This window comes from Anguilla anguilla, chromosome 8, assembly GCF_013347855.1.
Source record: "Anguilla anguilla isolate fAngAng1 chromosome 8, fAngAng1.pri, whole genome shotgun sequence".
In the NCBI taxonomy this organism is placed as follows: Eukaryota; Metazoa; Chordata; class Actinopteri; order Anguilliformes; family Anguillidae; genus Anguilla; species Anguilla anguilla.
Window position 1 is genome coordinate 15,471,814 of NC_049208.1, and position 13,120 is coordinate 15,484,933.

At 41.3% G+C, this 13,120-nt stretch overlaps 1 protein-coding gene across 1 annotated transcript; it reads right to left on the minus strand.

Annotated features, from left to right (window-relative positions):
- Window positions 1-451: 451 nt before the first annotated feature.
- LOC118232750 (lactose-binding lectin l-2) lies at window positions 452-2,900 on the minus strand. The gene is made up of 6 exons (XM_035427819.1): window positions 2,819-2,900; window positions 2,574-2,647; window positions 1,982-2,097; window positions 1,167-1,301; window positions 819-942; window positions 452-736 (listed from the first exon to the last, which is right to left on the minus strand). Exons 2-6 carry the CDS (start codon window positions 2,632-2,634, stop codon window positions 663-665), a joined length of 510 nt encoding a protein of 169 aa, XP_035283710.1. The 5' UTR covers window positions 2,635-2,647; window positions 2,819-2,900; the 3' UTR covers window positions 452-662.
- Between the last annotated feature and the right edge of the window lie 10,220 nt (window positions 2,901-13,120).

Here is a 13,120-nt window from a genome sequence, read left to right on the forward strand (position 1 = left end):
TGCCCTCTTCTGAATGATGTTCCAAACAGCTGATTTTTGTCAGTCTGTCTCTGCGTTTTTTTGTTTTCTTTTTCATATTTCTCAGCCTCATCATGGCTTCCTTGACTTTCATTGGCACAACTCCTCATGACAAATGTCAATAACAGACTCCAAAGGCAACCAAAAACCTTGAATCAAGATTAGGTGCTGAATTTTCTCATATGTTTGCACTAAGGAAGCAATTGAACACACCCAACTAATTAGAAACTCCTGTGAAGCCAATTGTCCTTCACTAGTTGGTTCCCTGAAATGGGATAAGGGAAATTAAAGTGTCTTTTCTCTGGTGTTGGTCAGTCTGTACTTCATAAAGAGAATCTGTGTTTTTTTAATACCAAAAAGAAGAAGAAGAAAAAATATATACACACACATATATATATATATATATATATATATATATACACACACACAGAAATTATTCAATGCATCAGGAACTTTATTAAACCATAATCCCAGAGATTTCATTTTAAAGCATCTATAGTCATCCAGAAAATATTCACAGATGGAAAAAGAGTGGTGGAGACTTTGGCAACTTTAGTTGCCTAAGGGCTTAAATGGGTTAAAAGACACACAAAGTAATTTCATCCTGAGCTGCTTCCCCTTGGTAGGTGGGCTACATTGGTCATTTATGTGACAATTCGCAAGACACAGATGGATGCGTACTGTTTGTCACATCCAATGTCGTTCCAGTGTTTTTGGCCTATGGGTAAAAAATGAGTGAGATTAATCAGTACATTTCCACTAGTCTCCTGTGGTGATGGGGAGAAGAAGAGAATGCCTACCTCCATAATTATCGTGCACACAGTCCTCTTTGCCCCCGGCGTCGTTGGGCTCTCCGGGATTCCACATTGAAAAGTCCCCTTCAACGCTTGCACTTGTACCATCAGACCACAGCCATGATCTCCCCTGAACAAGGCAGAGGCAAATCACAATGCATTAAGACAATCTGCATTTGTCTCAGAAATGCACTCACATGTAAAATATCAGTGGATTGCTACATCACATTTAGCAGCACACACAAACACAGACTAAAGACTATTAAAGACAATTTACAACAGAAAACAATATGCCTTTACCATGTTCTAAACAGGAAGAATTATACAAATTATTCAAATCCCCTTCCAGAGTACCTCGTGCACAGCTGACAGTCCTATCCAGAATGGGCTGTCTGAACTGTCAAGACCCTTATGGAGCTCTTTAAGAAAATGATGGTCGTCTTCACTGTGCTCTGAGGCCAGGTTTCCCCCAAGATGTAAACAGTTTAGCTGAGGGAGGGAGAGGGGGAAGGAAAATGTATGTTAATGGTAGAAGGTCCTGGGTTTAAAACCAGGCTGGGCCTTTCTGTGTGGAGTTTGCATGTACTCCAGTTTCCTCCCACAGGTAGGCTAACTGGAGACTCTAAAGTGAGTGAGTGAATGGTGTGTGTGCCCTGCGATCGATTGGTGGCCTGTCCAAGGTGTATTCCTGCCTCTCGCCCAATGCATTCTGGGATTGGCTTCAGCACCCCTGGCGACTCTGCCCAGGATAAGTGGGTATAGATAATGGGTGGACATAATATCTTATTTTTGCAACCCGTGCTCAAGGAAATTGTGGAGTGGGGCATTACGACTCGAGTCCTCGGGATTGAACAGTTTGGTGCTTGATATAGATTGCAATATAAATACAGAGTTTTATGTTCATACATGTGAATAGATGATACAAATGAATCTGCTGTTATGTATAACCTCTGGAACCATAACAATGTACAGGCTGGTGTGAAGTCAATTTGCGTGTATTTTCTTGCTTTAAATTACAAATCCAAAACAGACACTCAAGTGCCTTTAGGTCTTCAGACACTTATGTAAGTCTCGAGAATACCCTGCGTTGCGCAAAAAAGTGGGACAATAGACACTTCAATGGAAACAATATCTTTAAAAGCTCAAGGAAGTGAACTTTAAGATTTTACCTCAGCATCAACCCATGTCTTCTTCTCAGCGACATGCAAGAAGCATCGGTTATTATGTTCTGTCCAACCTTCAGGGCAGGCACCCTGACACAATCCAATCACAGCCCCGTGAGATACTGAGGAGCACATACATACAATATAACACTGTTGGATTGCCGGTCGGTTTTTTGGTCACATCTCTCAAACCCACAATAAGGATCAATGCCTTGTGGATCATATTCATTTCACACAGTGTGCCCTTGCAAAACTGCTATAAATGTAAGGGCAAACTATCACGTCCAAACAGTTCATCCAAACTATTGACTAAGAACTGACACGATTCTCGTTACAATAAATCAGCAACAACTCAAAGTAGTTGATTTTGGGGAGGCCAGGTTCCACCATTCTCTGTGATTTAGCAACTGGCTTATACCTAGAAAATCTACTTCCTGTCCATTTATTGACTTCAGCTAAACAGAGAGGTGAGCATTAGAGTATTAGCCAATTGGTGATTTATATTTTGTGACCAAGGCTTTTATATTTTTGTGATATACATTGTGACAATATTATAGTATGACACTCTCATCTGAAAACAACATGAATCAGGACTCACCCAAAGCCATGCTAGAGAGAACAGCAACACAGAGGAATGCTGGTAATTTGAAAGAAGCCATGATGGGTCTTTAGCTGCCAGGAGAGTCAGATACATCATCATCACATAATGCAATGCATCGGTCAATAAACAGACACAAGATCAACAGAACAAAAAGGAGGGGGCTGGTTTTTTTTTTTTTTTTTTACAGCTCATTCAATGTTTTATATTGTAGAAAAGTAAATAAAGAACAAGTATTCAGTTACCGTATGATGACACGTTGAAATTGTGTGAGTTTTCTTCTTGTTATCTTGACTGAGCCGATCCTGGCCTTTTATATATTTTGATTGGGGGACTTGACTAGGGAGATGGGTTTAGGTATGGGTGGGGCCATCAGTGACTATGGATATATGCCTTATTCAAACCAGTCACATTCAGTGTTCATCCACTAAGCAAATTCAGGGCCTGAGGGTGTCTTCAGTCACAGGCAGTCGGTGCTAATTTTCATGCAAGTGTCTAACGATGGAATTCAAGAATGTCCTGTATTTAAATTACTAATTTGTCTTAAAATAAGTGATCTTAAAAAAAAAACTTCATAAGGAATTCAGGGAATTAAATAAATTCTGTTTATACAATGAAAACCAGCCCTTATGTTCTGTGGTGATTTTTCAGTTAATTAATTGGAATTCTAGTTAATGTCCTGATTTCACTGAAATGATATTCTCCCCAACCCTGTGATGTCTGACTCTGCCAAACCCTGTAAAATAGCTTTCTTTGACAATGTAATATAGGTGCTTTCACTCATCCACACACAATAAATGGGGTTAAGACATTTTGTAGTGAAACATTAAGCAGACATAGGTCACAGCATCATCTGCACAAGGTAATCAAAATCATAAATACGACGTAGTATTTACAGCATTTGCTCACTGACCCTACATCCCTGCAACGTCGGGCCATTGTGTAAATGCTCAAAATTGTCAGGAAACGTGGGACCAGGACCCAAACGCAGAGTAAAAAACTCAATTCAACAAAACTCAACAAAACCGAGGGACACAGAAACAAAGCCACGCAGGGCAAATCTCAAAAAAGACAAAGCAAAAAGTCCTTCAAACACAAAAACAAAGAAAATCCAAGAATGCAAAACAAATAGAAAACGTAACTCGGGCAGGGCAAAAACAGGCAGGAGCGCGGATAGAAACACTCAGGACACAAAACACAGAGTTAAAGGCACACGCAGAAACACATAAGCCGTGTTTCCACCGCAGGAACTATACCCCGGAACTAGGAACCTTTTGAGGAACTCAGTGCGTTTCCACCGCAGGAACTAGGGTCTAAATTTAGTTCTGGGGGATTTGTTTTACCCCCCAAAACGTTCCTGCTCGGGGGGTAGTACTTTCCGAAAGTACAGGAACCTTTTGGGTGGAGCTTGCAGCGCTGAACATTTCTGATTGGTCGAGTACTCGTAGCATTTGTGTTGTATTTATTTTCCGCCATTACCCGCCATGTTTGAAAATATGCAGCGGCAAACCAATTTATTTTCATAATAACTTCAAATCAAACTTGTATGTTATGCGGCGCAGTAGCCTACTTTTGGTTATAGCCTGTCAACGTCTTGGAATTATAACGTGTGCTCTTCTGTTCTTTTCTTGCTTTAGTATTCGTTTTATAAAATGCTAAGCATTCGTGCTGGGACAGCATATTACGTAGGCTACCAAAACATTCAAACGGATTAATTCGGTTGCTGAATATTTTCTTCCGGATTTTCTTTGTTAGCCCGTTGTAATTGACTCAAAACGTTTGATACAGTTATGTGAGGTATGCGGTAGTTCTGCATAATTAACATTGGTGATACAGTACAAGCAAACTGGAAATCACCTTCCGCACTTTTTATCCGGGTAAAATAACAGGTTAATTCTAGTAATCTTCCCTTTAGCTTTTTCAGACTGCCGTAATTTCACTCAATTTTACTGCCATTTTTCAATTCCACGAAAAGACCAGGAAGACTATGGACTCATTTATGGTGCATGGTTTGCATCTGGAGGGCACACTTCGCTGCTCGGCTAGCAGTAACTTTGAAGGAAAGCAAACGGTGGCTGTACCACTACTAATTTACATTTTCACGCAAGTCCGAGTTTTCGTTCTATTCTTGTCATTTTGCGATTAGCCTATATGGAATTGACGACGAGAAAGTAATAAAACAGCAAATTGTTTACAAGGTGTGCATGTTTTCTGCTGTTAATGAATGTGTTTGAGAGGATCTTTGAAAATCAATAAATACAAAAGTAACCATATATAGTCATTGTTGGTAACCCGTTTTATATAAGTGGAATAAACCCCTCCGGGCTGTCCCGGTTATTAGAAAATAATGTAGGCTACTTCGGTGGTAGTATGGGGTTACAGAAGAAATCATATGACAGATGGACCGACGACAACGTCAGTGGGCTAATTTGCCTAATCTTCGCGGTACTTTAGACCCCGGTGGAAACGCAGACAACCATTGGCTGAAGGAACCTTTTAGTTCCTGGTAAAGTAGTTCCTGGGACTGAAAGTTCCGGGTAATTTTGGTGGAAACGCGGCTATAGGGAAACACAAGGACCCAGCACACGAGTCAGGGAAGCAAAGAACTTAAATAGACACAACACTAACAAGACACAGGAGGGCACAATGCACAATCAGACCACAGAGAGGGAAGGGAAAACGAGACATAACCAAAAAACAATAATTGAATAATTGAAAACAATAATACAATTAAACAGGGAAAAGGAACAGAACTGCAAACTGAGGTGCCGCCAATTGGCGGCCCAAAAAAGGAAACGCAGACAAACACAGAACCATGACACAAAATACTAGGCATTCAAACAGTGATGCAGTGGCGACCATGTGTGCTTACTGGAAAAAAATTCCAAAGATTCACTTTAAATGGGGATTCTTAGAACCCATGGAGTAAATTACTCAATGGAATGGAAACATGAATAAATGCTCTTGTACACTGATTGAAGGCTTTCCAGGAAAAAAGATGTCAACAAGTGTCTGCAATTTTCACTGCATGATATGAATTTAGTTAATTTCCTGAATTTCTTATAAAAAGTGTTTTTGTCTTTATTTAACTTCTTTTAATACCAATGTGTAATTTTAATTCTGGATGTTCATGTATTCCATTTTAGACACTTTCAAACAAATCTGCACAGAACTCAGGAAGAGACCCCAGGCCCTGAATTATTTTATTGGACTGTGGCTGTGTGGCTGGTTATGCATTGTGGTCCATAAGTATTTGGATATCTATTAAATCTATATAAAATTAAAACTAAGGGGGCTGGTTAGTTTTATTTATTATTATTGCAGAATTCTAAATAATCTCAAGGAGTGTTGATTTTGGTGAATTTTGTGAAACCATGCTTGTAAAACACACATTGTTATGTGCAAATTAGTTTCTTTGTTATAGTTGAAATCTACTGTGCCTTACTGAAACACAAAACAGCAAGAAACTGAAAACAAAGGTATGTAAGAGAAATTGTGCCAACACCTCCTTTTCATAAGAAAATTGCCAGACATTAGTAACACCAGTTACATGGATACACAGAAATGCCTCTTACAACTTAGTAAAATGTGCTATATAAGTACATTTTAATTGATTTGACTGGCTGAGAACAGCTGGTGGGTGTTTGCAGTTCTCAGTGAGTGAAACTGTGTTATTAGGGTGCTTTTAGGATAGCCTGTAACCATCCATGTTTGCATGTTGGATTGCACTATTAATAACAGTCACATAAAATTGTCTTGGAAAAGCTTCACAGGAACCATTGTAAAGCAGAGACATGTGTTCCTTCTTCTTAAAAAAAACCCCAAAAAACAGTAAGTTTGTCTTTTAGAATATTGGTTGTTTGTAATAACATGGTTTCACCTACTGCGAGTAGATTGTGATAAATAAAAAAAGGCAAAACAGCAGCAGGCGCAGCGTGGGACTGGACGACATTTCCGGTTGGAGTCGCTGAGACCCTGATCAACGATACTGGCAAACTTGCTGACCTGACGTCACTTCTGGGTGAAGACGCGAAGACTGGTAACTGGTACTGGCACCCTTTTTTACTAACTGTTCTTTTGTCATTTGTTTTGAACAATGTCTCTTGAAGGGGAACTGCAGGAACTGAGAGAAATGTTGAAAGCTGATAATGACTGTTTGTTACGGGAGCGTACAGCACCCCCGGCTCCTAATGATGACCCTAGGCCCTCTACTAGTGCTCCCCCTACAGGTGCTTTCCTGACAGAACGGCTCTTCTATATCCCTAGAGAGAGGAAGTGTCCGGGGTAATTCTGGAATGGGCATACTGGTTGTTATGGATCCCCCGGTCCCCTGTCCAAGCCTGATGTGCCTGGTGTGCTGGGCATGAACATCATACGCGAGTGCTATGATGAACTCTTTGGACAGCATAGCCGTGCCCTTTTTGACCTCCCCTTAGTGCAGCAAGCCCTTACACCCTGGCAGCAAGCCCTGCAATACTGTCATCAGGCTCATCTTAAGGCAGCGCAGGATAGGGCAGGCATAGTCACAGTACGTGGTAGGAGGTCAATACATGTCCCCGGGGGCACCGCAAAATTAGTGCCCACAACATGCTCCCAGAACTACTTTGACCCCGCTAGCGCTGGGTTCTTTGAACCTTTAAATTTGGAGTGTTCTCTTCCAGCTGGTCTACTAATCTTTCCTGCCATGGTAAAGGTGATTAGAGGCACAGCATACATTCCAGTAGCCAACGTAGGGGTCACCGATGCTACTCTCTACCCCCGCCTGCCAGTCGGCATGCTGAGCCAAGCGCAGGTAGTGAGCTTACCCGAGGGGGTCACTGAGGTGGTCGAGGGGCCACCCAAGCTTCGGGTTCTAGCCTCTACCCCCTCCCATACTGGTCAGGTGGGATCTGTACAAGACACTATACAGTCCTTAGATCTGGCAGTGCTCACTGAGCAAGAGCAGGAGAAAGTCATGGCTCTTATTTATAAATATGAATCTGTTTTTTCTGCCCGTGAAGGTGATCTAGGGTGTACAAATCTCATTTCACATGACATCCCCTTACTTGATGACGTGCCAGCCCATAAAAGGTTCAGGCACATTCCTCCTTCAGATTATGATGCAGTTAAGGTTCATATCCGCCAGCTGTTGGATAGCCAGGTTATCTAGGAGAACAGTAGCCCCTATATCTCTCCTATCATCCTGGTCAAGAAGAAGGACGGCAGCCTTCGCATGTGTGTCGACTATCGACAGCTAAACAGCAAGACACGCCGAGATGCCTTTCCTCTCCCTAGGATTGAGGACTCCTTGGATGCGCTGTCAGGGGCCTGCTGGTTCTCCACCATGGACCTGGCAAGTGGTTACAATTGCCTACGCCAACTTTTCACTCCCTTTCATCCAGGAGTTTGACACCAGTCACAGCGGCTTGGGGCAGTGGCTCGCACGAACAGGATGGCAAGGTACGGCCCATCACTTACGCCAGTCACGGGCTGAGCCCTACTGAAAGAAATATGTCTAATTATAGCTCGATGAAGTTGGAATTTTTAGCCTTGAAATGGGCCATTACGGAAAGATTTTGTGAGTACCTGCTGGGCCAGAAGTGCATTGTCTGGACCGACAACAATCCACTCAGTTACTTAAACACTGCCCAATGCTGCTACTGAGCAGCATTGGGCAGCCCAGCTATCAGCCTTTGACTAACCATTAACCATTGATTTTACCCTCCTGGAGCCTTCTCAGGGTGGCAGAGAGAACGTTTTGATTATGACTGACATCTTCTCTAAGTTCACACAGGCCGTCCCCACCCGGGATCAGCGGGCATCCACAGTGGCCAACGTCCTGGTGAATGAGTGGTTTGGGGTCCCAGCACGCATTCATTCCAATCAAGGCCGGAGCTTTGAGAGTGCCCTCATTCGGCAGCTGTGTGACATCCGGGCAACCGGAAGACCAACACTACACCGTACCACCCCCAGGGGAATAGTCAATGTGAAAGATTCAATTGAACCTTGCACGACCTTCTGTGTACTTTGCCTTTGGAGAAGAAGAGGGATTGGTCCAAGTACCTGCCTCAATCACCTTCTTTTGTAATACAACAATTCATCAGTCCACGGGTGAGTCCCCTTACTTTTTAATGTTCGAGCAAGAGCCTCAGCTTTCTGTCGACTTCCTTTTAGGCTGAGTCAGTGCGCCCACCCATGGCAGCGTCAGTGACTGGGTTCAGGAGCACCAGCGGCAGCTCCAGACAGCCTTTTATGGAGCATGGGAGCGGTTGAAAGCGGCTGCAAGTCGTCGAAAGGAGTGGCATGATCAGACTGTAACCAACATCGACCTGAAAGCGCACCAGCTTGTCTACTTGCGGGACCATGGCGTGAGAGGGTGATGCAAAATTCAGGATGCTTGGAGCTCTAGGGTCTACAAGGTCGTGAAGGCACCCAACAATGGGGGTCCTGTTTTCTCGATTGCACCGCTCGAAAATCCTGAGCAGGTAAAGCATGTACATAGGACGATGCTGAAACTGGTCCCGCCAAACCTCTACCCTGCCCTCCCTCCTAGGATGGAACCTGCAGAACAGGAGATTGTCCATGCTGGCACTGAAGAGGAGGAAGATGAGGTGAATGGAGCCCTCTCGAGAGGAGGCCCCTCTATCGGTGGCCCCCTCAGGCCTTCCGGTCAACTATCCAACATCTGCTAATCCTGTAGTGACTTTGTCTGCGTCCCCTTCACCCCTGCCCTTTGTGGCTTCCACTGAGGATGGCCCCAGCACCAGCAGAGTGGTCCCAAGAAGAACTGCTCGTACCACGGCTGGCCATCATCCCAACCCACACCATCTACCAGAGACGGTATGGAGTAGAGTAAGTGGGGCCGCGATTCCCCGGGTACCTGGGTCCAGTAGCATGGCAACAGCTCTTTTTAGGCCTTTGAGTTAAAGTGTTATTTAATCTGTCTCTTTTCTTTTTCTATCGTCGGGCCACCGATGCAAAAGCTGGGGGTAGATTGTGACCGAGCCTTCACTACGTTTTGACTGGTAGACATACCTCCACTTCTTACTTAGCATTTTATTACTGAATAATTATTTGCAGCTGATTATACCTAAGATGAGTGGTCTGTCAATTATCTCATTTACTATCTCATGTATATATAGCCTGAAAGCATAGTCATACCGGAAGCTAGTTCCTGCTTTGACTTCGGTCCAGGTGCTAACCTTGTTTTTCACCTCCCAGAGCTGCAACGATTGGCAGATATAAATGTGTCTCTCGTTCGAGGTACACTTGTTTTTTTTTACTGAACTGTTTGGGTAATCCAATTGTTAGATCCCTCGCTACTCCCATAGGCTGTTAACAGCAGTAATCCTGGTGAGTGCTTGTGCTACTTCACTCTTAAACGACTATTGAAACTTGTACTATTTTATAACTCAAACTAGGTGATTGACCCTGTTTCCATGCTTGATGGCAGACCGCTGTTCCTAGTTTTGCATCGCCATAGGTTTTTAATGCAGCGCACTGAGCGTCTCTTAATTGCCATTATGGTAACCACAAATTATAAAGACCATCTAAATCATTCTGTGCCATTGTTATCATTGCAGGGAAACTCCGCTGCTGTTTTCCCTTTTTGTGTTGCCCTTACTCTTGCCTTGCAGCTTGCGCTTGGAGCGCGCTAGCTGTTATTGTCTTAAGCGTAGGAATGTGTCTACGGTTTTATGCTCCGCAATTGTTTGCTTTCTATTGCAGTTTGAAAGCATATTCTCCACAAAATAATTTCTGGTGGAAAACTTCAGGAATTGTGTTGTGACTGACTGTTAGCAAAGCTGTTAGCAAAACACAACTTAATTTGTGAGTGAATGTCATCAATTGGTTAAAACTAAAGTTTCATTATATATTTATATATATTTCGTCTTCTTGCCTTGCTCATTCAATCAAAGAGTACTTCCGAGTGAAGATTGATGCCGTTCGCTAGTTTTCATATCCACCCCCACTTTAAAATACATTATTTTTGCAATGATTGAGTAACTTTGGCAAACATAGTAATTCAAATTACGTTTTCATGATGATAGATCACCCCTATCTCAAGCAAATTTCAGTTCTTTGCAAGTTCATTTACATACTGTACGGAAATGAATGGAAACCAATGGCTGCCTAAAAGGTATCAAATCAAATTTTAAAGACATAGAATTATATTTTCTGACGAGTCTAAGGTATCTTATTAATGGGAATTTTAAAATCAGCTTGAACAAGTATTGCTTTGTTCAGTATTTTTGTACATAAAATAATATTTGATTGAAGAAAAAAGCATTTTTTGGCATGTATACTTTATTTAAAATTATTGATGGTCATAGAATGTTGTTACCACTTGTGGTCAAGAAGATATTTTGAATAGAGGAAAACCAGCTGAATTGTGATAATTTAGAACTTAAAAGTAATGCAGTCAAAAGTTGTTAAATTTCACTACAAAGAGCATACAGTCGTCTGCTACAATAAGTCACATTAAGTTTCAGGTGATCACAAATGGTTCATGACAATTCAAACAATCGTTTACATAGAATCACCAGCAGAGCAAAGTAAAAGTCTAGCTTTTTCCACCAAACTTTTTTTTTTTTTACCTCAGCTTTATTATACTTAATAGAAGTCTTTTTTTTCCTTTTTTCATTTGAATATAACACAACATTAAATAAAAATAAAAACAATTCCTTGCATTTATATATCACTTTTATTAAACTCAAAGTGCTTAACAAGGATAAGGAGAAATTCACCTAAACCACCAACAATGTGTAGCACCTACACTTTTTAGACAATCAAACTGGGGGATGATTAGGTGGCAGATTGAGAGAACCAGGTTGGGAATTTAGCAAGAACACAGTTCTGTATACAAAGTTTACAGAATTAAAGTAAGCATGAGAGTGAAACATTAACTACAATAGCAGTATATAAAGCATGAAAGCTGCATTAAAGCTCAGTAGTATTCTCTCAACAATGATCACCAACAACATTTTTAAACTCCAAAAAAAAAAACAAAAAAAAACACAGGGGTTGGACGGTCCATTCTCAGGACAGAGAATCTAATTGCAGGCCCTTGTCCCCTCCAGGCCCAGGTGCGACTGCACTGCCAGCACCCTGTCGTGCTCTACCAGTGTGCAGAATAGGCACATTGGGACAATCATGGACCTGAAATTCATCCTTAGAAGCAAAGAGGAAGTGAGCTGCTGAATGAAATTGCACAGAGAGGGTAAATTTGCTTTAATAAATTGCCATCTTATATTTCTATTTAAAAACTTCAGATGCAGACCTGCATGTCACTGAGGCCAAACTCTGTTTCATACAAAATGGCACAGATGGTACATAATATAAATTATGATTATTTCTACAATGTATAGTTATGAAGTAAATAGTGAAATTCAGCAATGCTAACAGTGTTCTTGTCTTTTTTTGTGGTTTTTCTCTGCCGATTCTCAAGACCTTTATGAGTTTAAACCTTTTACTAGGATGAGTCATCAAGCCATCCCTAGCCTAGTGGCTACTGCAAGGTTTAGTAATAATGCCTAGGAATGAGGAAAAGAGTGGACTGTTGACAAAAGTAGTGCAGAACCTCACCAAACTCCACTGGCCGTACAAAATAAATATTGGCTGACTTACCGGGATATGTACACACAAACACACACATGGTCACGCTCAAAAATAATAATCCATGAAATGAACATAAAACAAACAGCCAAATAATCCTGTTTGCATTGTTAAAATGTTTGCATGCAATGTTTTAAGTTGTCTGAAGTTTCACGTCCTTGTCTACCTTATTTTTTCTTTGTAGCTGATATTCTTGGTATACTAATAATCTTGTGGAACATTAATAAGCAACAGGGGAATAATACCCAGGAGGACATGCTAAATAACATGTGAAGACACATTTCCTTTTTGCAAAGTCAGTGATCAAGGGTACCGAGAGTATTTTAATGTGAAAGAATCATGAAAATTAACTGATATTTTATATTTAAAACTGGAACATCTTTGCATGTTTAAGAACATCATGGTACCCGTTGTTCTATGTGTAATTAGGGAACTTTAAGCTGCATATGGGAATTAGATTTCATCCAATCTCGAGACTGAAAACAATCTACACTGCGTCATCTTGATGCCAATCAGGGGAAAGATGTGCTTTTATGACCAAATTTGAATATGGTGGCTACATGTACCCTTTTCCTTATTAGGTTTTACTCTTTGAGCCCGAAGGTGATTGACATTTTTTCACTACCCTCAGTTTTTTTTACAGATTAAAGAGGTTTAGTCAGTAGTTAAGCCCTCATGTAACCACTTATTTTATTCACAAGACTTGTCCCTATCATACGTCAAGGCCTGGATATGATAGGATATGATTAGTTGGTAGGCCCTAATATAGGAGGAAAGAAAATCATTTCCGCTTTGTTAAATAAATGTGCTCTTTTGATTATATCTCCAAAACAAAAAGTATCAGCTCTGGTATATCATCTTACATTTTGAGAATAGATTTTATGGATTGATATCATCATATCATTAGGACATACCATTGCTTTATAATCAATAAAAATATTGGCAGAGTACCA